Source organism: Carlito syrichta, unplaced genomic scaffold (genome assembly GCF_000164805.1).
Source record: "Carlito syrichta isolate Samal-C Ts95f unplaced genomic scaffold, Tarsius_syrichta-2.0.1 Scaffold308182, whole genome shotgun sequence".
Lineage (NCBI taxonomy): Eukaryota > Metazoa > Chordata > Mammalia > Primates > Tarsiidae > Carlito > Carlito syrichta.
The window spans coordinates 63,036-89,583 of record NW_007252278.1 but is presented as its reverse complement, the minus strand read 5'-3'; the positions used below and the strand labels follow the sequence as shown (position 1 = coordinate 89,583).

Genomic DNA, 26,548 nt, shown 5'->3' with positions numbered 1-26,548 from the left:
CAAGTGGGGGAAGGAGTCCTTTCACGAATGCAGCTGGACTAGGAAGCTCAACTGTGCATTACTATGTGTGATAGGCTGAATGGTAGTTCCCCAAATATATTTATGTCCCAATCCCTGGAACTGATGCATGCCAGCTCATAAGGCAAAAGGGACTTTGCAGAAGTGACTAAGTTAGGTGTCGCGAGATGGGGGGTTATCTGCGTGGGGCCAATATAATTACAGTGGCCTCTCTAAGAGGGATGGGAGAGGAATCAGAGTGAGAGGAGAAAGAAGCATAATGACAGAAGCAGAGAATGATGTCATGGGTTCTGAGGATGGCAGAAGGGGCCATAAGATAAGGAATGCAGACAATCACCAGAAGTTGAAAAAGGCAGGTAAACAGATTCTCCTCTTGAGCCTCCTTGGGTGAGAGCTGGATTCTAACTCAGTAAAACTGATCTCAGACTTCTGACCTTGAAAGCCAAGAGAGAATGAACTGGTGTTGTTTTAAACCAATAAGTTTGTGATCATGTTATAGCAGCAACAGGAAACTAATAGACTATGCAAAAATATTCTGGGTGCTTACTTACCTCCATTAGATCTTTCAGCCATTCACAATTTTACCTTCTTCAACTGAGGACGTTTTTCAAGGCCTCAGAAACGATTGTTAAAATGACTATGAAACTTTTTGCCTCTTGTTCCATAAAGTCAGAGTAGAAAAATATATTTTTTATCTTGGCACACAAAATTTGCAATGAAGTAAAATATGTTTTTATTTTTACAGAAGACTTTAAAACAATTTAGCAATATTATAAAAACAAAAATACACTTCCATATCTACCCATAAAATGGTCGCTGTTTTATTACATTTCTATTAACTTCCCTATGGGTCTCATGCTACTGGTTTTCTTCTGTGTGGGGGAGCAAGTTTCAGTTAAAGAGAAAGAAAAATTAACAGAGAAGCCCAAGTACTGTGCAACTCAAGCTGGGGAATGGAGTGGTGGTGGAGAGGAAGGCTACCTGGCTGAGGCTAACTGTATGTCAGTGGCTTGCTCGCTTCTCTCTTCTCTACTCCTTATAGCCATAAAAGCCCGAAAAGACAAGATGATCTTCTATGACACCAAAACATACTAGGACTCTCAGGAGACATTACAATAAGTATTCAGATGACTTACCAGTTTGTTTTTCTGTTTGATGGCATTGATTTCACTGTTTATGTCAAAGTTTGCTTGCAAAAACGTCTGCATCAACCCTACCCCATCTCTCCCATACCTCCTACGCCCTTGCACATTGGCGCCGGGCTTAGTCATGTGACTTGATTTGGCCAATGGGACGTTAACAGAAGTGAAGGAAGCAAAGACTTGGAAAGTGCTGGTGTGCCTGGGCTTCTGCTTTATTCCGTTTTTGCATCACTATAAAGGAATACCTGATGCTGGGTAATTTATAAAGAAAAGAGGTTATTTGGCTCACAGTCCCGCCGGCTGTACAAGAAGCACAGCACCAACATCTGCTTCTTGTGAGGGCCTCAGGAAGCTTCCATTCTTGGCAGAAGGGGAAGGGGAGCCAGTGCGTGTAGATCACATAGAAAGAAAGGAAGGAAAGAGAGGTGCCAGGCTCTTTTTAAAAATCAGTTCTTGTAAGAACAGAGAAAGAAATCACTCATTATCAGGAGGACAGCACCAAGACACTGGTGAGGGATCTGTCCCTATGACCCAAACACCTCCCAATAAGGCTCCACTTCCAAAACTTAGGATCAAATTTCAAAAAGAGAATTGGAGGGTCAAATATTCAAATTATATCGGCTTGTACATCATGCACATGAGCTGTATCTTGTGCTGTCCTTAACCATCATGTGAAGAAACCCAAGCTAGCGTGTCAGAAGATGTGCAAAGCCACCAGGAAGAGTACTTGGCTCCTTGGCCAACAGCCTGCCAGTCTCCAGACACGTAAGTGAGACCATCCTAGGTTACCCAGCTATCAACCAACCCCTCAGCAGACCCTAGATTCATGAGAAAGCCAAGTAAATATCAGCTGAGACAGTTTTGACTGACAAAATTGTGAGCAAAGAAGGTTTTGTTTTAATTCACTAGATTTGGGGGTAGTTTGGTGTGTAGCAAAAGCTTATTTGATAAAAATCTATAAAACTAAGGCAAGTACTGTAGAAAATTTGGGGGAAAAGGGTAGAAAATAAAAATCACCTAGAATTCCAACACACAGAGATGTTAATCAATAACTTTTAAATTTATTTTTATGAATGTAGCTATGTGAATATCCTCTATAACTAAAATCACTTTAATGAAATTGTGTAATGTACTCCTGTAAGCAGTCTCATGTCACTTGACATTCTATAATTTACCATAATTTATGTTGGTATTTTATATCATTGGACTATAAGGTGGCTTCAGAATTCTATTATAAATACTGCTGCAAAAGACATATTTCTACAAACTTTTTCTGAGTTCTTAATTATTTCTTGATGATAAGTTCCCAAGAACACATATTGCAACAAAAAGTTGGAAGCTTTTACAGTGCTTGGTGTATGCTGCTGAAATGATCTAGAACCCTCGTACTGATTTACAATTCAATGCCCTTTTCATCAAACCTTCACTCTCACTTTGTATTACTGTTTTCTAAAATCTTTGTTAATCCATACACTAGAAAATGGTAACTTGTTTAAATCTGCATTTCACTGACTGCTAATGAGGTTGTTTTATACACTTGGTCCTCTCTCTTCTCTTGTGAAATATCTGTTCTTGCTAATTTTTTCCACTGAGGTATAAAAGGTATCCCTGCCATTTATCTAAAATACTTTTGAGAACAGTTAAGATAAGCTGCTATTGTGGGGCCAGGGCAAAGCTATTTAACCCTGGGTCTAGTAGTCAAATACTGTATATATGTATATGTGTGTGTGTGTATGTGTGTGTGTATGTGTGTGCGTGCGCGTGTGCACGCACACGCATGTTTTTAATTTTTTTTTTCTAGAGAGAATCCATTGACTTTTATTGATATTCTTAAGCACCTGTGATCTCATAAACTCTGAGAACCAACTAAGTTACATGGGGAAATACAGTATCAACACATTCCCTTAAGATAATGCCTCTGAGTTATCCAACCAATCACAGAATACGTAATTGAATGAAAAGCAGAATTCCCACTGAGTGCTACAAGAAGATAGAAGGGGAGATGAGGACCACAGCCTACTAATACATTAGATTTATATTTAAGTAATGAATTCTAGTAGATGCCACTATATTCCCTTTTTTTCTTTTACTGTTGTTGATTCTGCTAAGGACCATATGAAGTCTCTTCTCTACTTGCTAGGGACTCGATGTTTGTGCCCCTTGCAAAATTCATATGTTGAAACCCTAACTGCCAATGTGATGGTAGGTGGGACCTTTGAAAGGTAATTAGGATAGGAGGTGGAGCCCTCATAAATGGAATTAAGAAGAGACATGAGAGAAATAATCTCTCTCTTTCACCGCCACATGAGGATACAACAAGAAGGTTTCCCCCTGCAAACCAGAAAAAGAGCCCTCACCAGAAATTGAATTAGCCAGCACCTTGATCTTAGATTTCCCAGCCTTCAGAACAGTGGGCAACAGAAGTCTATTGTCTAAGTCACCTAGTGGATGGTATTTTTGTTACAGTAGCCCCAAACTAACTAAAACACTGCAGAAGCTCTTTTAGATTATTTCAAGCCACAATGATCTCTGTTCATGTGGCATTCCTATTATATTTGGTGTCCCAATTGAATAGCTCCTTAATTGTTCTTCAGGTTTCACAGGGGTATTAGCTTTGTTAGAAACCGAACTATGCCATACCTTTTGTGTCTTCCACAAGGCCTAAAAAGATATCTGATAATAAAAATGTAATCAATGTAATTCCTAACCACTTCTGCAGAATATAAGTAATGGTTAAAAGCATGGAATCTGACAGATATAGAGTCTACCTGCTTAACTATAACAGCTTACCCTTCCTAAGCTTCAGTTTCCTCATCTGTAAAATGGGGGGAAAATAACTCCATCTCATAGAAATATCCTATTTAAGATTAACTAGCTTACTTAGAGGAAATAAGCACTCATAAATAGAAGCTATTAATATCATCACCATCATCATTATATGGACACATGTTCAACTGTATGCATGCATAAATGCATAATTAATTTAAGGAACTGATTGATTTAAGGAACTGAAATGCAAAGTTATAAAAATCTTATTAAAACAGAAAACCCAATGTTATTCAGAGTGGTGCTTACTACAGTTCATGGAGTCATTCTAAGATTATGATTTGACAGTGAAAAATCAGGTAGGCTGCAGACACAAAAAGCAGTGATAAATTGGGGTTCAAAGTAATGGTATGAAGCAAATAAACACAGGCCAGAAAATTTTTGTGAAAGAAGTCGATGAACAGCTAAAGTAAAAAAGGGATACTGGGTGAGCAAAAGATCTGGAATATCCATTAAAAGCATGAATGAGAAGAACAAGCTTGATCTTTGGCCACTGTTCTAGGAACACAGCAAGTTGAGAAATTACATTCTGCAAGATGCTATAAAGTTGGGCAACTCACTTTTCTGCATTCTTTTACAGCAAATTATAGCTAGCGAAGTCTTTCGGATAGCAATTGCTTTCAATTGGGTCAACCAAAATGACCAAACAATGAACCTTTAACACTAACCATTGATCTTGCTAATTGCATCTGCCACTATATCTGCTTCTTTTGTTCCCAGTCAGCCCACTTCCAACACTATTCCAATTGTTAAATGGTCGGAACATACAAAGTGACAGATTTAGTGTTTCATTGGCAATTTATATAACTGACTGCAACACTGTTGTAGTGAATCATGATTTATTTGTCTCACATTGTAGCACATAACCTTTTAAATGCAAGGGGGAAAAAAAGCCAACACCTCTTTAAAGTTTAATTTGTGACCATCTACCACTATTCCTATGAAATAGATTTGAAAGAGAACAGATCAAATGAGTGATGTATTGCTTTTCTCTTTCTGTAGCTATAACCTTCTGCAAACCCATTCATGTATCAGTCCTTGCCTGGGCTTAGTCATTCCTTTTTCTTTGTATGTGATTCAGAGGAAAATCTGGAATATATAATTAAGTGGTATCCATGTCAGTGAGCTAATGAAACCCACAATAAAGAGTTAAAACAAGAAATATGTGGGGTGAGAATTTTATATTAAAAAGATCATGGTAGATTTGGGGTTTCTTTTTAAGTTCCCCAAATTAGACATAAAACTTCTTATGTAAAAACATGTATTTTAGGGGAAGCAGCTCTATAGGTTTCACTGATTTCTCAAAAGGGCGATGATTGTTTAAAGGATTAAAAATAATGGCTTAGGGGAACCTGAGCTACTATTGAAATAAAAAGGAATGATAACAAGCAGAAACATGTGAATGATGAAACAATATCAAGGAACATCAAGATTTACACCAAGGTTTACAGATAAGAAGTAAGAAATGTGAGAAACATTTGGTGTTATGGGCTGAATTGTGTCCTAACCCCAGGATCTCAGAATGTGACTGTATTTGGAAACATTTGGTGTTATGGGCTGAATTGTGTCCTAACCCCAGGATCTCAGAATGTGACTGTATTTGGATGGAAACTTTACAAAGGTAATTTAATAAAAACAAGGTCACATGGGTGCTCTCTAATCCAATATGACTGGTGTCCTTATAATGAGGGAAAATGTGGACGCAGACGTGTACTATAGGAAGACAGCATGAAGACACAGGGAGAAGACGGCCATGTATAGGCCAGGGAGAGATGTCTGGTACAGATCCCTCTCCTAAGCCCTCGAAAGAAATCAATCCTGCCATTTTTTTTTTTTTTTTTTTTTTGAGTCAGAGTCTCACTCTGTTGCCCAGACTGGAGTGCAGTGGCATGCTCACAGTCACCGTAGCTTCAACCTGCTGGGCGCAGGTGATCCTTCCAACTCAGCCTTCCAAGTAGCTAGAATTACAGGTGTGCGCCACCATGCCTGGCCCATTTTTTGATTTATTGTAGAGACAAGGATTGCCAAGTTACCAAGGCTGATCTCAAACCTCTGGGCTCAGGCAATCCTCTTGACTCCACTTCCCACAGTGCTGGGATGAGCCTATTATCATAATACTGTAAGAAAGGGATTGGCAGTAGGAGGAAACTGCCTAGAAAGTGGGAGGAGGGGATTGGTGGTAGTGGGAAAGTGCCAGGGGAGGGAGACACACCTCATCAACAGGGGTACCTGCATAATGAACATTTGTATACCTAACCCTGAATTGTACCCCTCATCTTTAAAATAAAAATTTTTAAAAAAGCATGAGCCACTACGTCCAACCCTGCCAATATACTGATATTGAATATATAATCCTGTAAAAATATAAGTGTCTGTTGTTTAAGCCATCCAGTCTGTGGTGCTTTGTGATGGCAGCTCTAGCAAACTAATACAGTTGGTCTTATCTACAGTGTATTAATTGATTATTGAAAAAGCAATAAACGGGCATGGTAGCATGCGCCTGTAGTTCCAGCTACTCGGAAGGCTGAGGTGGAAGGATCGCCAGAGCCCAGCGGGTTGAGGCTGCGGTGGCCGGGAGCGGCCACTGCACTCCAGTCTTGGCAACAGAGTGAGACTCCAACTCAAAAAAAAAAAAAAAAGGCAGAAAAGTAACTGTGTTACACCAGCTCACACTGGCACTTACTAAAAATTAATCCAGACCTTGGCTTCCAGCATTATGAAGTAATAGGACAAAATATATAATAGAATTGCTTCTAGATATTGGGCAAATGGCAGTACAGAACTGTGACCTTCAAAGGAAGGAAAATAAGTGAGAGGGATTTCATGTTCACTCTGGTTTTCTCTCAGAAGCATTTTGAGACAATAATGCAGGAAGTGAGAGATCAGATAATATATAAGGGTATTGCTGGGCTGAAAGGACTTCAGAGTTTGGGGCTACTGAGGAAGCTGGAATCTGCAAGGAAGATAGCAAGAAAAAAGGAGCTATGAAGAAAAAAATGATCCGCAGAAAACTGCATATGGAATTCCATGAGTATTTTCCCAAATAATAACTGCAATGTCCAGGGCAAGATGCCTCAGGGCTGGAAAAACAAAACAAAACAAACTATCAGAGAAGGACCGGCTAAAGAAAAGAAGTAAGCTGAACAATTTCTGAAGTTTGCACAGGACTAGAAAATATTCCCATTCTGATCAGCCAGAGAGTAGAGATGCTACTGAACAGCTGGTCATTAGGTAGAGATCCCACAAGTCTTAGGGACAGGGTTGATCTAACCCAGGAGTAGCATGGATCAACTCTACCAAGCATTAAAAACAAGCTTTGTCTATCATTAATAAAACACACAACAACAGATGCTGGCAAGGATGTGGAGAAAAAGGAACACTTCTACACTGCTGGTGGGAATGCAATCTTGTACAACCTCTCTGGAAGACAGTCTGGAGATTTCTGAAAGAACTAGAAATTGACCTTCCATATGATCCAGCAATTCCCCTATTGGGAATATACCTGGAGGAACTCAAATTATTCTATGAAAAAGATACCTGCACACGTATGTTTGTTGCAGCTCTATTCACAACAGCAAAAACATGGAACCAACTGTGTTGCCCATCAAAGCTGGACTGGATAAAAAAAATGTGGTACATATACACGATGGAATATTATGCAGCCATAAAAAAGGACAAATATATGGACTTAGCAGCAAATTGGATGGACTTGGAGTCTATCATACTCAGTGATTTATCACAGAAACAAAGAGCTAAGTTCTATATGTTCTCACTCATAAGGTGACCTTGAACAATTATAATGCTATAAGAAAGTGATTGGCAATAGTGGAAAACTTGTCAGGGAAGTGGGGTGGGACTGGCAGTTGAGGGAAACTGCTAGGGAAGGGAGGGGCATACCTCATCAACAAGGGTACCTGCATGATCAATGTTTGTATGCCTAACCCTGAATTGTACCCCACATCTTTATAATAAATAAATAATTTTTTTAAAAAACAAGCCTTGAAAGAATCAAGCCAACCTCTAATGAATTCACTACCTGCCAGAATGAAACTCAACACACTATTCAGGAAGACAACAAAATTCAACACTCAAAAATATACTATTCATAATGTCTATTATACAGTAAAAAAAAATTACTAAACACACAGAGAAACAGGAAAAATGATCTATAAATAGGAAAGAAATCAGTCGATAGAAACAGAATCAGAAATTACATGAGCAGACAAAAATGTTAAAACAGCCACTTAAAATATGTGCAAGGATTTAAAGAAAAACACAAACTATTAAAAGATAAATGAAATTATAAAAAGAGCTATATGGATATACTTGAACAAAAAAATGCAACATCTGAAATAATTTCACTGAATGGGCTTATCAGGAGATTAGACATTATAAAACAAACAACAAAAAACAGTGAACTTAAAGACAAGGCAAAAGCAACTATCTAAACTAAAGCAGAAAGGGAAGGGGAAGATCTGAAAAGAAATGGAAGAAGGTAAGACACAAAATTTTGTACAAGTAACCCATGATATCAAGTGATCTAACTTAAGTATAATCTGAGTTCCAGGAGAGGAAAGAGAGATAGGAAATCAATCAGTCAAGCAATCAACCATTAAATACAAATGGCTGAAAATTATCAACCACTCAACCAATCCATCAAAAAATAATGGTTGCAAATTCACCAAATTGATGAATACTATAACCCATCTATCAAACAAGTTCCATAAAATTCTCAAAGAGAAGTAAAGGAAATTTCAAATATGAAATTGCTGAAACCCAATGACAAAAAGAAAATTTTAAAAGAGGTCATAGAAAAATAGACACATTACATACAGAGAACAATGGTAAAAATAGCACAAAAATAATGGAAACCAAAGACAATAGAATACCTGTGAAGGAAGGAAGGAAGGAAGGAAGGAAGGAAGGAAGGAAGGAAGGAAGGAAGCTACCCAAACTAGCGAACTAAAATTTTATAACCCTAAAAAAACTTCTTCCTATAATGAAAGCAAAATAAAGATATTTCAGATAAAGAAAAGTTAAATTTGTTGCCACAAAGAACAATATTACAAAAAATATAAATAAATTTCTTCTGAATAGGTAAATAATACTAGAGGGAAGTTTGTATCTTTATCAAGGAATGAAAAGCATTAGCCAGACTCAGTGGCTCAGCCTGTAATCCCGCACCTTGGGAGGCTGAGGTGAGTGGATTGCCTGAGCCCGTGGGTTCGAGACTTGCCTGGGCAACTTGGCGAGCCCTCATCTCTACAATAAATCAAAAAACTAGCTGGGTGTGGTAGCACGTGCCTGTAGTTCCAGCTCCTTAGAAGGCTGAGGCAGAAGGATCCCTGGAGCCCAGCAGGACAAGGCTGCGGTGGCCGAGAGCAGCCACTGAACTCCAGTGTGGGTGACAGAGTGAGACTCCAACTCAAAAAAAAAAAAAGAAAAAAGAAAAGCATCAACAATGGCAAAAATGTCAGTAAATATAAAGTATATTTTTGCCTTTTTAAAGTTATTTAAAATAACTAGCTTAAGAAAAAATAACAATAGTATTGGATGTTATAACATATCAACCAACTTACTTGACATTTATAGAACACTTATAGAGCACATGATATTTTCAGGTGCACATTTCACTGACAATATTCTAATATTCGCAAAACAAGTCAATAAATTTTGAAGGATTAGAATGACATAGATTATGAATCTAATTTAATCATAATTTTAATTAGAAATCAGAAACAAAAAAATCCAGAAATCCTCAAATACTTAAAAACAAAAAAGTTCAAAAAACCAAATGGCCAAAGAAGAAATTATAAGCAAAAAAGTAAAATATTTTAAACTGAATGAAAATGAAAACTCAGAATGTGTGTAATGCTGCTTAAACAATGCTTAGAGAAAAATGTATATCTTGAAATGTTTATGTTAGAAAATACAGGTTGAAAATCAATAAACTAAGCTTTTAGCTAAAAAAGTTAAAAATCAGAGCAAATTATACTAAAAGTGAGCAGAGGAAAATGAAATCAATGAAATACAAAACAAGGAATAAAAGAACTCAATGAAACTACAACACTGGTTATCTGGAAAAGATAATACAATAAAGTCCTTGCTAGACCAATCAAAAGAGAAATAAAAACAGGAAAAACAAAAATTACCAGTATCACAAATAAAAATGAAGACATCATTACAGATGCTATACACTAACTTGGAAGAAACACATAAAATCTCTAAGATATGAGAATTACCAATGGTGACTAGAGGAAACAGAAAATCTGAAGATTCTTATATCTTGAAAAAAATCCTCATAATTCAAAACTCTCCCACAGAGAAAACTCAAGATGCAGACGGTTTCATTAATAAATTCTTTTAAACATTTAAGAGAGAAAAAGTACCAAATTTTACTCATTTTATCAGACTACTCCTGATACAAAAACACAAAGATACTATAAGATGGGAAGAAAACTAGAATAATAACCATCACAAACAAAGCGGAAACATTTTAAACAAAATACTAGCAAATCAAATTCACAAATATTTAAAAAGAAAAATACAAAAAACAAAAGCCACATGATCATCCAAATAGATGCAGAAAAGTACTTGACAACATTCAACACTCCTTTATGAAAAATCACTCTATAAGCAAGGAATAGAAGGGCATTTCCTAAGCCTGACAAAGTTTATCTACAAAACCCCACAGATGACATATTTGATGAGGAAAGACTGGATGCTTTCCCCTTAAGATTAGCAATAAAGTGAGGATGCCTGCTCTTTGAGAATGCCTGCTCTTGCCACTTATATTCTATGTTGTACTAGAGGTTGCAGCCAAAGTAATTAGGCAAGAAAATGAAATAAAAGGCATTTAGATTGGAAAAGGGAAGGTAAAATTATCTCTAATTGCTGGCATGATCTTGTATAGAGAAAATTCTAAGAAATCTCTTAAAAAACAATCAGAAGTAATAACTGAGTTCAGCTAGGTTGCAAAATGAAAGATCAACAGGGGGCTGGAGGCCATTGCTTTTTATTAAAGCTTATGTTTAGCAGCTTTGGGTATTACCTGTAACTTCCATTTTGTAATTTTTAACTATTTGTTTAGTTGTTTCCTTCAAAGATTTTTCTACATGAGGGCAGGGATTATGTATGTTTCACTTACCACTGTTCCCCAAATCAAACAGATTACAGAAATATGCTGTATACAGGACTGGAAGCCAGAATTTGATATGATAAGGTCACTTAGATAGGAGCTGTCCAAGGAGAAGAGACACTCTTTTTAAAATAGCAAATATAAAAGGCAAGAGAGATAGTACAGAGACATATTAAAGTCACTAAACATAGTTGAGAACGAATAGGAACTTATTTACTAATTTTGGAATGCATGCTACTGCTAAAATATAGCACAAGTACAAATGGTACAATTATATGATTCTATGCAGTAGGTAGTCAACTTACGCAATAAATACTCAGTTGAAAATGTGAATGATTCTGGAAAGGTCTAAACCAACATAAATAAAGAAAGGCTGGCCAGGCATGGTGCCTTATACCTGTAATCTCAGCACTTTGAAAGGAGTATCACTTGAGTATCACTTGAGGCCAGGAGTTCAAGACTAGTCTGGGCAACAGAGTGAGATCCCATTTCTACAAAACATTTATTAAAAAAAATTAGCTGGGCATGGTGTCAGGCACCTGTAGTCCCAGCTACTCAGAGGCTGAAGTGGGAGGGTTGTTTAAGCTATGGTCACACCACTGCATTCCAGTGTGGGTGCCAGAGTGAAACCCTCTCTAAAAAAAATTAATTAAATTTAAAAATATATGAAAAGGGCTGATCCATGATGTTATGATAAAACCTAGATTTCTGGTGTTGACAAAATGAAGAACAACCATTCCCATATCATTCCTTTCCCTTACTGCACCCCTAAAGAAACTCTCACATTCACATATGCAGTACTATTCGGGTCTGACTTGGTTTAGCTTGCTTATTTTTTAAATATAGGAGTACTGTAATATATAGGAGATGCTTTGAAGGGAGATGCTACATAAATGTAAGATATTATATATGTATTCAGTTTATAACAACTGTATTTACAGACATGCCTCCGGACGAAAAAAAAATTAAATCAAGAAGCTCTGTACCGCCAGCATTTCTCCCAGGGCAAAAATACATTTAGCGTCCTATTAAATCAAAGGAAGTCCACTGCAAACAGTGGCATGCTTTACCAGCTGGTGTTAACACAGATTGATGCACATGTTCAATCACACTGAACCTGACATTGGGCTTCCTGAAATTTATACTACGGAATGGAAACGTTTTATGTGTTGCAACTTCCCACCCCCTTTAAGGTAATAACTCACCAGGCAGAAATATAATTCACTTAACACTTTAAAAGTCTACGCTTAAAGCATTTTCTGGGGCCAAAGACTCACTGAAATAGAATATATAAAGAGGAACTTATTAAAAAATATCATGTAGGATACAGGACGGAAGTCATTTTTGATTATCAACTAAAGTCATGAGAATCAAAATATATAATATATGACTTTTTCTGGTGAAGTATGGCAAAAAAAATTAACATAGATCTAAAATGTAAGAGCAGCCAATAACATCCAAGTCAAAATTCAAAGGTGGGTACAAATGTTCCACTCCCCATATTTTCTTTATTTTTCAAAGAAAATAGGCATATATCTGGGATCACTACAATCTGTCATTTAATGATAAATTGTTTTTGTTTAATGGTTCAATATTGATACACTGGTATACTATTGGGAGGAATACTTCTTTTTGAAGTCAGAAGATCTGAATCAAAAATCGGATTTTGTCAATAATAAGCATGTCAGTAATGTAACTTTAGGCAAGTCACAATTTCCCTTGGTTCCCTCATCTTTCAAAAGAGTCCAGAGAGCTCTCCTTTCCTACACTACAGAACTGATTAAATGCATGAAACTATTCTGTAAATTATAATATTTTGCATAATACTAAGGTATTTATTTATGTCATTATCTATCTTGAAAGTAATCTAAAAATGTTAGTGATCAATTGAGAAATTCAATTTTATACATGTACAAGTGGCACAGTTCACAATCTCATAAAGTTCTTGTCACTTATTGCTCTATCTATTAAGTTAGCTCTTCTTTTCATAGAAACAGGATTTAGGCAGAGAAAACCAATTTTGCTAAAAACATAAAGCTGCCTTGAGTTAGAGCAGGTGATTACCCAGAATGGAGAACCCAGATGAAGGAAGAAAAAAAAAGAATCCCAAAGACTTTCTTACTATGTTCTTGGAGTCTGATTATTCTAGATAAGATTAATAACAGCATTACATATTTTCTCAAGGAAAAAGTTAAAATATTTCACATGATAGCTAAACCAGTTTTTTCAATTCCAGAATAGACTTTATACTCTGAATCTGTAATGGTCTTAATGTATAACAATATAAGAAAGATTCAGAAAGATGGGTTTATATAGCGTGTTTTAAACATGAAATAAATTACTAATAAATAAACAGTGACCAAAAGCATTATGGAGTAGTCACATGTCAGGGATATAAAAAAATGAAACAATCAGTTCAGGATAGTGGCTATCATGAGAAGGAAAAAAGTCATCAATGAAATGAACACTGTCACAAAAGAACACAAGACAATGAGAAGCTAAACAACTGGGAAACAATGTTGCCACTTGCAGAGATACAGTTTAAGATCTTAACATAGGATGAAGAAGTGAGTCTGATCAGTTAGGGCTACTTACTCAACACTTATTAGGGACAACTTAATAGTCACACAAAGGATGTCAAAAAAGCAAGAAGCAAATGAATGGGTGAATGAAGGAATGCAGCAACCAACGGTCAACCAAAAGGCCTACCACAGAGTTTTCTAGATAGAAAAACCAGATGACTGGCTTCCAGCCTCAATGGAAAACTCAGAAAATGGGCATAGACTTGGAAATCATTTGAGTTTTATTATACAACTATTAGGATGTGTGTGTGTGTGTGTGTGTGTGTGTGTGTGTATGTGTTTACCTAACACCTACTGCGCAGCTGTGCTCCTTCCCGATACAGGGCTAAATTCTTTATGTGGCTTATCCTTTTAATCCTTACAACAACACTATAAGGTGGGGGCTATTATGACCCTTAATTTATATGAGGCATAGAAGGTAAAATAACTTGCCCAAAGTCACAGAACAAGGGACTGGGATGGTGAGATTTGAACCCAAGCCTAGTGACTTAGAACCAATCAATTCACCTCTATATTCTACCATTTACATTTTTAGAAATCTTTTGAATCCCTGGATAAAATAACTGGGAACCAATTGACAGGGTACAAATAACATAAGAGAAGATTAACAAGACACAATCAGGGAGTTAATTGACTGAACAAAGAATACTACATTTCCTTCTTGTCTGCCTCAGGAAGGAAAGTGTTTTTCTTTAGCTTTTCAACATCCACAGGAAAAGGATTAAGAGATATAATGGAAAATATTTTAGACTGGTATATCTACTTTTTCTTAATTCTACTCATTCTGGAGAATACAATTGGAAGGGAATTCTCAATTCATAACATCACTAACTCTCAGAATGAGATTAATATTTGCTTCTACCCTTCACAAGTGTGCTAAAAAATATATGTGTTTCTCACAGTTACTGTAGTAAAAAAAAAAATGCAATTGATTATCAGCACACAAAGTAGGACTCTGAGCCAGCTAGCCCCGGATGTATGCAGCATCGCAGACATAAGTCCCACAGACCACTTAGATTAGTGCAAATAAGTACTTTTTTTAAAAAAAATTTGAGTCAGGGTCTCACTCTGTTGCCTAGGCTGAAGGGAAGTGGCACAATCATAGCTCATCGCAGCCTCAACCTCCTGGGCTCAGGCAATCCTCCCACCTCAGCCTCCCGAGAAGCTGGGACTACAGGTGCAGGCCATCATGCCCGGCTATTTTTAAAAATTTTTTGTAGAGCCGAGGTCTTACTATGTTAGCCAGGCTGGTCTCAAACTCCTGGAATCAAGTAATCCTCCTGCTTCAGTCTCCTAAAGTGCTGGGATTACAAGTGTGTGAGCCACTGTGCCTGGCCTGCAGATAAGTTCTGATATCTAAATCACTTTGCTTTGTTGCATACCTAACTGACCACTGTAATTTTCTCTTGTCTGCAAAAACATTTGAGTGACAAATGCAGGAGAAGGGGTTCCATGAATGTCTAAAAGCCAGGAAACCAGAAATGATTCCATCAAGGACAAGGAGTGGAAACCACAGAGCACTCAGGAAAGAGAACCATGCAACACATACAACTCAAATCTTCAGCTCAAGAGACAACGGTCTTGTCTGCAAGTGGGAAAATGCAAAAGTGAAAAAAAGTATTGCTCACAACTACTGGGTGCAGCCACCAGCTCTGAAATTACCTTTCTGTTTTCATTCATTCATTCATTCATTCATTCATTCATTCATTCATTTTGTTCCCCACCCCCCAGGCTATTGAACTGTTCTGAGGCTTGGTCAAGATATTTGCCTTTCCTTCCATCACTGCCAATTCCAATTCAGATCTTTTATACCCTCCACTAATTAATTCTCCCAGGGAATAATACATAGAGGCAAAAGAAGGGTGAAAGTTCAATTAGTCACATAGTTGCTTTTCAGGGGATATTGGATGCTGGCTGAAGATGCTGGCCAAAAAGAGGCTTCTGAATTCAGGCAGGCTCAGAAGAGGATGTCAGTTATGTGTATTTCACTGTCCTTCACTGGTAGAATTAGCTGCAGATGTCAGGAAGAAAGGGGGTGGCCTCAATCTGCCTCACAAGAGAGCCCCAGTTTCCAATGTAGAAAACACAAACCAACAGCTCGGCAATGGGAAGCCATTGGTGGTGCCAACCGGGAAGCCACAGTCCCCGACTGACCAAGGATGGTTAGCCTGGAAGCTGGCCCTACTGTAAACACCCTCCATCCTCCTGGCTTCAGTGTTTAGGAACCCAAGTGCTTCGTGGCTCAATCCTTCACCCTCTACAGTTACATCCAAGAGATCCCATCCAATTTGTGGCATTAAATGTATGCTGATAATGCCCCAAATTATATATGCAGTCCAGACCTCCCTTCTGAACCCCAGATTCTAATATCCCATTGTTGCCTTCTCAATTAGATATCCAAACAGAAGTTAGGCATGGTGGCTCATGCCTGTAATCCCTGTACTTTAGGAGGCCAAGGTGACAGGATTGCTTGAGCCCAGGAGTTCGAGACAAGCCAGAGTAACATAGTGAGACTGCATCCCCACAAGAAATAAAAATTAGCAGGCATGGTGGTACAGCCTGGAGTCCCAGCTACTTAGGAGGCTGAGACAGGAGGATCACCTGAGCCCAGGAGGTCAAGGCTATGATGAGCCATGCATGATCATGCCGCTGCATTCCAGCCTGGGTGACCGAGTGAGACTCTGACTCAAAAATAAATAGATAAAAGTTGAAAGCTATCAGATGGCTTCTCTAACTTAAGAGAGCCAAGGCTTAGCTCCCAACTACCTCCTCTCCTGCCCCATCTTCCTCAGCTACGCTTCCTATCATCTTCCTCAGCCTTCTAGTTGCTCAGGACCAAATCCTCATCGTCAGTCTTGACTCTCAACCCCTCATCTGAACCGCCACCAATTCCCATTATTTCTGCCTTTGAAAGAGATCCAGCATCTGACTTACCTCCATCACTGTAACTACCAACTAGATGAAACCAGCATTTACTCCCACCTGGACTGCTATAATCATCTCCTATCTTGACTCTCTACTTTCAACCTTGTCTCCTGCTCCTCCAGATAATTCTCAACAAAGTGGCCAAAGAGTTCATTTGAAAAAATAAGCAGGGGCCAGGCACAGTGGTTCACACCTGTAATCCCAGTGCTTTGGGAGGCTGAGACAAGAGGATTGCTTGAGGCCAGAAGTTTGAGACCAGCGTAGGCAACATAGTAAGACTCCATTTCTACCATAATAATAATAAAAACTTAGCCAGGCATGGTGGCACTCACCTGTAGTTCCAGCTACTCAGGAGGCTAAGAAGGGAGGATTGCTTGAGCCCAGGAGTTTGAGGCTGCAGTGAGCTATGATGATGCCACTGACTCCAGCCTGAGCAACAGAGCAAGACCCTGTCTTTAAAAAAAACATCAAAACCTTTCAGTGTCCTCCCATTTGTGTCAGTTTCCTACTGCTGCCATGAAGGGTGACCACAGTCAGTGGCTTAAAACAACAGAGATCTATTCTCGAAGTCTTGAGTTCACAAATCTGAAACTGGATCGTATAGAGCTGAAATCAAGGTGCCAACAGGCCTGTGCTCCTTCTGGTGGCTTTGGGGAAAATCCATTTCTTTGCACTTTGCGGCTTCTGGAGACGACCTGTATCCTCAGCTCATGGCCTGTCCACGCGGGACCCCTGCCTCTTGCTCCATCACCACATCCTGGACTACTACCTCTGACCCTCTTCCCACCCCCTGTGAGGACCCTGTGATTACACTGTGCTCATGAATAATCCAGGGTAATCTCCCCATCTCAAGACCCTATATCACATCAGCCAAGTTCCTTTCCCACTTAAGGTGACAAATGCATATGCTCTGGTGACTAAGATGGGAGCAGGTATGGGTGGCCCAACTCACTCAGAATAAAAGCCAACATTCTGACAATGCCCCACAAGCACCTCTGTGAACAAGTCCCCACTTCTCAGCTAAGCTCATTTCTTACAACTCTCCCCTTTGCTCCCTCTGTTCCAGCTACATTAGTCTTCTGCTGTTCCTGAACACACAAGCCCACCCCAGGGCCTCTGCACCTGCTGTCCCCTTTGCCAAGAGCGCTCCCTCCCTCCATTAGGAATGAGGCTCCCTCTGATCACCCCTCTCTGCCATGCTTAATTGTTTTCCAGAGTGAAACCATGTATCATGCTATATCTACCTACCTACCAACCTACCTACCTACCTAATTTTCCATCCTCTCCCACTAAACCATTAACTCCATAAGGAATATTTTGTCTCTTGTCATAATCCCTATAAGTACATGAAGCAGGAGTTCAATACACAGTTGCTGAATAAGTAAATTTCACTTTATTGGAAGAATAAATACTTTGGACTTAAGACCTGGCCTAAAGTAGGAACTAATAAATGTGTGAATGAATGAATGAATGAATGAATGGGTGAATGACAGACCAACTTACATCTCATTTTCTAGAATTATATGGACTAATATGAAAGCAAGTGTTTTACTGTTTGGGAACCAGATGTAATGATTTCAGTAACTTATTCAAGAATATATAGTAACAGGAAAGTAATACAATTATGTATCAAAACTCCAAACAAGCCTCTGATTTTATTTTGTCATGTTCCTAGAGTTCTTAGATCTGACAAGTCAGAACTCATCTAAGTTCCCTTGCTTGGCTGAAACACAGTCACCAACAAGGTTTCAAGTTAATAAACTCTGGGTTCTGAAAGCAAATTTTACAGAAACTTCAAAAACATTTACCTTGTGATTCAGATATATACGAAATAAACATAGAGGGGAGAGAGCTCACCATCCACACTTTAAAATGCACCCAAAAGTCAGCCTGCAGTCAGCAGATGCTGCAGGGACACGTATAATAAGCCACGAGTGCATCGTCCCTAGCTCTGCTCATGCATCAGCCTTAGGTATCGAGGACACAGACAGACAAGATATTCCCATTGTGGTACATGTTTATGTGGTGAAAGAACCACAGAGACAGTTTATCTGGCTTGCAATGGCACAGCAGAAGAGCAGTTCCAAGAGCCATCTTGGCTGCATTTTGCAAAGTGTCATTCTAGCCTTGCTCACACACTGGCAGAGCCCGCCATGCAACTGACCACCCAGCATCCTCCCTCCTCCTGCTGCCATTTCTGGCTGGAGTTGTGTTTTCTAGGATTTCTAGGAATCCTCTTAGCGGCACACCAGTGGGAATGGGAAGACCACAGATGTCAGGAATGTGGACCTGCGGGAGAGACTGTCAGGTTCAAATCTCTCCTCTGTGATTCACTGGCTGTGTCCCCATAGACATGCCACCAGTCCACCAATCTCTTAGCCTCAGTTTTCCCACCTCTGAAAAGTTTGCTTTTAATTCTTACAACAATTATAGGTGATAATGCAAGAAAAACACTTATTATAGTGGCTTGGCACTTGAGGCCTTAATACATACTATATATAGTAATGTAGCTATTACTATATTGCTATCTATCATTCTTAACTTAAAGAAATCACCCTTCAAAAACAGATAAAACATTTGTCTTCAGCTCGAGTTGAGATTTGTGACCGATAAACCCCAAGGGTTTATCATTTATTTCCAACTAAGTGTTTGCCTGCAATTAGGAAACCCTGCCACCAGGCAGACGTTAAGACCAAGCTTTTCTATGGCTAGCAAAAGTAGTCATTTAAAACTTTTCTCCTCAGTTCTGCTCCTGAATAATATATATATAATTTGTTACTGGAGATCTTAACAGAAATGTCAGACAAATATGACTACATGCAATCTTTCTTTTTTTTGAGTCTGAGTCTCACTCTGTCACCCGGGCTGGAGTGCAGTGACATGTTCATGGCCACCCCAGCATCAACCCGCTGGGTTCCAGTGATCCTACTGCCGCAGTCTTCCAAGTAACCGGAACTACAGGTGCGTGCTACCATGCCCGGTTATTTTTTTTATTTATTGTAGACATGAGGTCTCACCAAGTTGCCCGGGCTGGTCTCAAAGCCGCGGGCTCAGGCAATCCACTTGCCTCGGCCTCCCAAAGTGCTGGGATGATAGGCTGAGTCACCAAGCCTGGCCAATAAGTGGTATTTAAATAGGACAGCAACATAAGTAAGATTGTAAAAAAAAAAAAAAAAAAAAAAAAAAAAAATATATATATATATATATATATATATAGGCATGCATAGGTTAAGGTAGGTATTTTTGTAACAAATTACTATCTGATAATCGTTTCCTCTAGTATCTTACATGGCCTCATTGCTTGAAAAATGAAATAAAACAACAACAAAATACAGATTTATTTTTCTGTTTCTACTAACCACACTAACCAAGGTCACATGTTAGAAACATTAAGTGGGTTTTATCAAACTACACAAGAATTCATCTCACGCATGGAGTTTTTTTTTTCATAGACAGAGTCTCACTCTGCCATGCAGGCTGAAGTGCAGTGGTACCATTATAGCTCACCGTGGCCTCAAACTCCTGGGCTCAAGCAATCCTCCTGCCTTAGCCTCCCGAGTAGCTCAAACTACAGACACATGTTACCACATGGAGCTAATTTTTTCTTTTCTTTTGGTAGAGACAAGTCTCTAACTCCTGTCTTGAATTCTCCAGGCCTCAAGTGATCCTCCTGCCTTGACCTCCCAAAGTGCTGGATTAGAGGTGTGAGTCATCATACCCAGCCAGGCATGGAGATTTTGATTTAGGAGGTTGGAAAGGGAGCTGGTATTAGTACTCTGCAAAAGCTCCCAAGTATTACTAATGCTAACATCTATGGTTAACAGTCACTGTACAAAATCTCTCCTTTGACGTGGTTTTTGCCTTGAAAATTTTTGCAAAAAATTGAGCCTGTACCCTGCTCCTCAAGCTACACTTGACTACCTATATCTCAATAAAGAGAAGCTGCTGAGAAGCTCCTCAGCCCTTAACAAAAAACTCATAAAATAAACTCCTCTGGCCTTTTAACACCAACAAAGGAGATAAAGGAAATGGGAAAAGTGGAGGCTCAGTGTTATGCTCCTTCTGTGAAATCACATGACTGCTTTCCCTTTAGCCTAGGGCTGCCCAATAGAACACTCTGCACTGACAGGAATGTTCTGTATCTGAGTTTTCCTATATGTACATTAACCACAAGTCACACTCTGCCTGCTTTTAACCTTCTAAACACCCTGACCACCTTGGCTCCATGAATTCATTCATAACTGTTCTCTGAGCACCCACCACATGCCAGGGAACCAATATAAAAACACCCCTGCCTTCATGGTGCTTATGTACTAATTTAAAAGTGGCCTCTTTAAAAACCACAAGACTTGTCTGAGGAACTGTTTCTTCAATGTGCTTCCTTAAGCATTATGGTGTTTTGAAGAGAAAGCAAATCACTGCAGTATGATAAAACAATGCAGTTCAAAGAACTGAAAAAATTTGAGGATACGGAGAGCTGACATGAGAAAAAAATCAGTAAATGCATGAGCCCTTTGTTGAAAGGCAAAACAGAAAAAGAATGACTGGTTTGGAGGTTATTTCTAGGGAAGACCATGAGCAACCCTGGGTCATCAAATCGACCAGGCAGAGAACTGTGATTCAGCTGCCAGGAGTAGGACTGTGAAATTCCCAGCAAAAACACATTGAATGACTCTTACTAGAGACGGAATCAGGAGATGACCACAGTCATGATGGGTAAGGGTATTTTCAAGTAGCCATAACAAATACTTCAGCTATTTGGTAAAAGTTTTTAAGGGCCAAAAAATTAAGGAATTAAGAAAACATAAGAGTAATACTTGATAAAAGTTATTAATAACTCAACAAGACCCAGAGAGCTTACGCAGCTAGTAAATGAGAAGCCATGGATAAGGCTATTGCTACTAATCTCATGCTCCTTCCACTATACCATGCAGGAAGCCGAGCCGGGTCATCTTTCGTCAGCAGTTTCTGAGACACAGGATACCAACAGCATCAGGAAAAGTCAAACCTAGAATAACAGCCAAACTCTGGCCAATGACAAATGGTCCTAAAATGATCAGAGTTGGGTGCCGAGGTGGAGGGTATTTGCCATGAAGAGGAGAAAGGTTGCTACCTTAGGATAATCGCTATTAATTAAACCCAGATCTGAGTTCATTCGTCAGCAGCCTTACCTAGTTCTGGGGGCAGGACGGTCAGGCGGTTCCCCTGAATATGGAGTTCCTTAAGCTGGGTGAGCTCCCCGATTTCCTTAGGCAGCGAGATCAGGTCGTTATCCCTAAGGCTGAGCTAAATATAAGAAAACAAGAACCTGTCAAAGCAATTTCACATGAAAAGGTGCTCCACAGAAACTCTCTTCCATCTCCTCTCTTCTGCTAAGGCTCAATCCTTTCCATTTATTTACAAGTGTCTGTGGATAAACAAGAAACACTATCAGGAGTAGTGGTTTATTCTTGCAAAACAAACCTCACTCCTGCTCAAATTGACTTGATTCTACTCCTACAAGAACTGCAGCAGTGAATTGATTTTCTAAGAATTTAGATAAATTACTTACTATCTGCAACTTTGTGAGCTTCCCAATATCTGGCGGCAGGATTTCAAAATCGTTGTCACTTAGATAGAGTGCACGCAGGGTGGCTGCAAATTAAACAGCAATATATAAACAGGGTGGCATGGAACCCAACCATTTGAGGTCTGATCAATACGAGGGAGTCAGCTTTGATTAATAACCCTGGCTTGGTGAAAAGCCTTTGACATACCTAGGGCTCCCAATAATAACAAGCAGGTCAAACTTAGATTTACTGGCTTATTGTGTGACTGGTGTGACCAGGAAAATATCTATATCCAAGAGGACTGTCACAATTAACAATCGTGGGCACCAGCAGTTTTGGGCACAGAGGTTCAATGCCTTTTCAGAAAGCATAGCTATTTTTCTCTATTACTTCCAATTCATGTTTATTACTCCATCTGCATCCAAAGCAAAACAAAGAAAACCACTGTGCCACTTATATCCATACCTAGAGCAAAAGGGATCTTTCATGTAAATAGAATTATGTCAAAATAGAACTTCTCTCATATAAATAGGGTGATCTTAAAAATAAATGAAAGGTTTTCCAGCAGTGGAGGCCATAACAACAGTTCATTGGTTCCATCATCAGACTAATTATTATTACTTGTTTCTACAACCTTAATGACAAAAATAAATGAGTACAAAGGGGCTAATATAATGACATGGAATTAAAAGAGTAAAATCTTAACTTAAGCAGCATATCAGTAACCAGAAACTAGTTCACAATATTACACAATAATGAACACGATCCCAAGCTACTGAAGGCTAAAATTCTAAAACCTCTTTTTATTCTCAACCAAAAAAGGGGGCGTATAATTAGATATTTGTTTGGTTTCCTTCATCTACAGGTACTTAACTATACTCTAATGCTTTAACATTTCAAAGAACTGTATGTTAACATAACAAAAACAATTTCTTCCACATCCCAAGAGAATATTTTATAGTTGGTTTCATGTGCTTGAGAAAGTCTAGGAGAAACAGCATACATAAGGCAAAAAATAAAATTTTAGAGCCTAGCTCATTCTCTAATGCCATATATGTCACTATTTGAAGAAGCAAAATATGAGGAGGGATCCCTCCAAAAACGAAATTTATTTATAAAAAATTGTGTATTTATTCTTTATTTTTATTTTTTATTTTTTAATTTTTATTTTTTGAGTTGGAGTCTCACCCTGTCACCCAGACTGGAGTGCAGTGGCTCCCGGCCACCGCAGCCTCGACCTGCTGGGCTCCAGCGATCCTTCTGCCTCAGCCTTCCGAGTAGCCGGAATTACAGGCATGTGCTACCATGCCCGGCTGATTTTTTGATTTATTGTAGAGATGAGGTCTCGCTGCCCAGGCGGGTTTCGAGCCCGCGGGCTCAGGCAATCCATATTTATTCTTACATGTTTAAACTTCAGTCACCTTCAAAGTACTCTCCATGTGATGTGATAAACCTATTGAGATGCTTTTTCCACTGCTCCAAACAGTTTTTTGAACTCACCAATATGGATGCCTTTTAGTACTTCTGCTGTTTTTTGTTTCACATCTTCTACCTTGGCAAAACATTTCCCTTTGAGGATTTTTTTCACCCAGGGAAACAAAAAGTCCCTCAGAGCAAGATCAGATAAATAGGAAGGATAGGGCAAGGGAGTCATGCCAGTTTGGGCCGAAAACTGCAGAACACTCAGTGTGGTGTGGGCAGGCACACTCGTAAATCACCCATCATGAAATGGGTAAACATATTAAAATACTCTCAAAAAAGAAAATTCACTGAAGCCAAATGCAACCCCTCACAACAATGCTAGCAGGTACAATGATATGATGCTAGCAGGTACAACGATGCCAATGGGTTCCTAGAACACTGACCTAGTGGAGTAAGTTCCTAGAACACATACCTAGCCTGTATTACAAGAGGTCTTCCCTCCAAAAAGATAATTCTGGGCTTTTTTGTGGTTCTTCCCTCATACTTATTTAAAGGAAGCAACCTTTTCCTAGATATTTCATGCCAGAAAATCAGTTTTTTTCCTATTTTTAGGAGCACCTGCAAAAAAATTGTTTGCATCTAAAAGAGGAAAATGTGTTCACCGTGGCTAACAATTTCTTAATGTGTGACTATGTATTAGACAGATATGTAAATAAGAGTACCTTTTTTTAAAATTTTAAAGATGTAGGGTACAATTCAGGGTTAGGTATACAAACGTTCATTATGAAGATACCCTTGCTGATGAGGTGTGCCCCCCTCCCCTGGAAGTTTCCCACTACTGTCAATCTCTTTCTTATAGTATTATGATAATTGTTCAAGGTCTGCTTAGGAGTGACAACATGTGGTACACCTCTTAAAAGGCTTAAAACCAGAATCCTGGTGGGAACTTTAAAAAATTCTGTTAGTGGTTTATGAATAAATATTTTTATAAATAATTGATTAGAATAACGTGGGCAAATATCTTAAACAAAATTAATAGTAACATGGGAGGACACTTTTTGGGGGGCATGTTCTTTAAAAAGAAAGGTGAGTGGATTGCCTGAGCCTGTGGGTTCGAGACCCGCCTGGGCAACTTGGTGAGACCTCATCTCTACAATAAATCAAAAAATTAGCTGGGCGTGGTAGTGCGCGCCTGTAGTTCCAGCTACTTGGAAGGCTGAGGTAGAAGGATCGCCGGAGCCCAGCAGGTCGATGCTGCGGTGGCCGGGAGCAGCCACTGCACTCCAGTCTGGGCGACAGAGTGAGACTCCAACTCAAAAAAAAAAAAAAAAAAAAAAAAAAAAAGGAAGTCAGGATGGGCACAGTGGCTCAAGCCTGTAATCTCAGCATTTTGGGAGGCCGAGGCGAGAGGACTGCCTGAGCTCAGGGTTCGAGACCAGCTAGGGCAACTTGGTGAGACCTTGTCTCCACAATAAATCAAAAAATAAGCCGGGTGTGGTAGTGCATGTCTGTAGTTCCAGCTACTTGGAAGGCTGAGGTCAAAGGATCACCTGAGCCTAGCAGGTCGAGGCTGGGGTGGCTATGAGCAGCGTGCCACTGCACTCCAGCCTGGGTGACAGAGTAAGATGCCAACTCAAAAGAAAAGAAAAGAAAAAAAGTCTCTTAGCTAAATGTGAGGCTTGATCTCATCTAGGTACATAATCTCTCTCAGAATATTAATATGACATTACTAAGTCCACTTCAGCCCAATGGTGTCATATAACTATATATCAAATATACATACCGCTGAGCTATGAAGGAATATTCAAAAGGAGTCCATAAAGAAAAAAATATATATATGTCCAATAATTTCTCTTGGAGTCTTGGAGTTTGGGCACTGGCAAATAAATTTTACACTTAGAATGCAAGGTAGCATGCTGAGGAGATTTATAGAATTAAAAGTTTCTTACTCAGGTAGAAGAAGTTTCCAGGAAGAGAATTCTCATTCAAGTTGTTGTAAGTCAAGTCCAGAACCTCTAGTGCTGGCAGGGAGCCAAACCCTCGAGGCAAAGTGTTCAGCCGATTCATGCTGTTGTCGGGGGAGAAAAATACAACTCAGTACACGAAATGTACACAGTTCATCTCTGTTTCACAGGCTGAAAGCATCAGAGAGTGCCATGATCTCAGTCACTTTATGTCATCATGTTTTTTCATTTAAAAAATTTTTATCTATTTACTTAAATCAACAAATAAAAATTGTACATATTTATGATATACAATGTGATGGTTTGATATATGTACAGTACACTGTAAAGTGGCTTAAATTGAGTTATTTAACATATGCATTACCTCACATACTTAATTTGTGTGTGTGTGGTAAGAACACTTAAAATTTACTCTCCTAGCAATTTTCAAATAGACCATATATTGTCATGAACTGCAGTCACCATGATGTACAATGGCTCTCATGAGCTTACTCTTCCTGTCTAATGGCAATTTGTGCTCTTTGACTAACATCTCTCCAGTGCCCCTCACCACCAGACTCTGGTAACCACCATTTATTCCACTCTTTGTTTCTAGGAGTCTTACTTTTATACATTTCACATATAAGCGACAGGATGTGGTATTTGTTTTAGCCTAATCATTTGAGTCAGAGAGCCTATATGTTCATGAAACATTTAAAAATGTCTTAGTTGTCATTTTCTCCAATGGTGAAGTTCAAATCACTGATTTATACCGAATCATACACTCTCACAAAATATCTGTCTTTGTAGAGAAAAACTTCTTACAAAAGTAGTGATAATATCTCAAAATACACATACTAAGCTTTACAGATGTCAGACATTTGCTTTATTTCCTTTCATTTACCTCTTTTAATGGAGGGGGGAAATCACTTTTTTGTCCTACTAACATTTAAAGAATTATAGTGGTTTCCAGGAGCTGGAGGAAGAGAAATGGGGAGTTGTT

At 38.9% G+C, this 26,548-nt stretch overlaps 1 protein-coding gene across 2 annotated transcripts in view; it reads right to left on the bottom strand.

Annotated features, from left to right (window-relative positions):
• Positions 1-26,548, bottom strand: part of RSU1 (Ras suppressor protein 1) — a 208,491-nt gene that overhangs the window by 120,798 nt on the left and 61,145 nt on the right. For both annotated transcript variants that reach the window (XM_008065176.2, XM_021716114.1), the window contains exons 5-7: positions 25,552-25,670; positions 22,183-22,265; positions 21,803-21,917 (exon numbers count right to left, since the gene is read on the bottom strand). In XM_008065176.2, the coding sequence (XP_008063367.1) occupies positions 21,803-21,917; positions 22,183-22,265; positions 25,552-25,670 (317 nt within the window). The remainder of the gene's footprint in view (positions 1-21,802; positions 21,918-22,182; positions 22,266-25,551; positions 25,671-26,548) is intronic.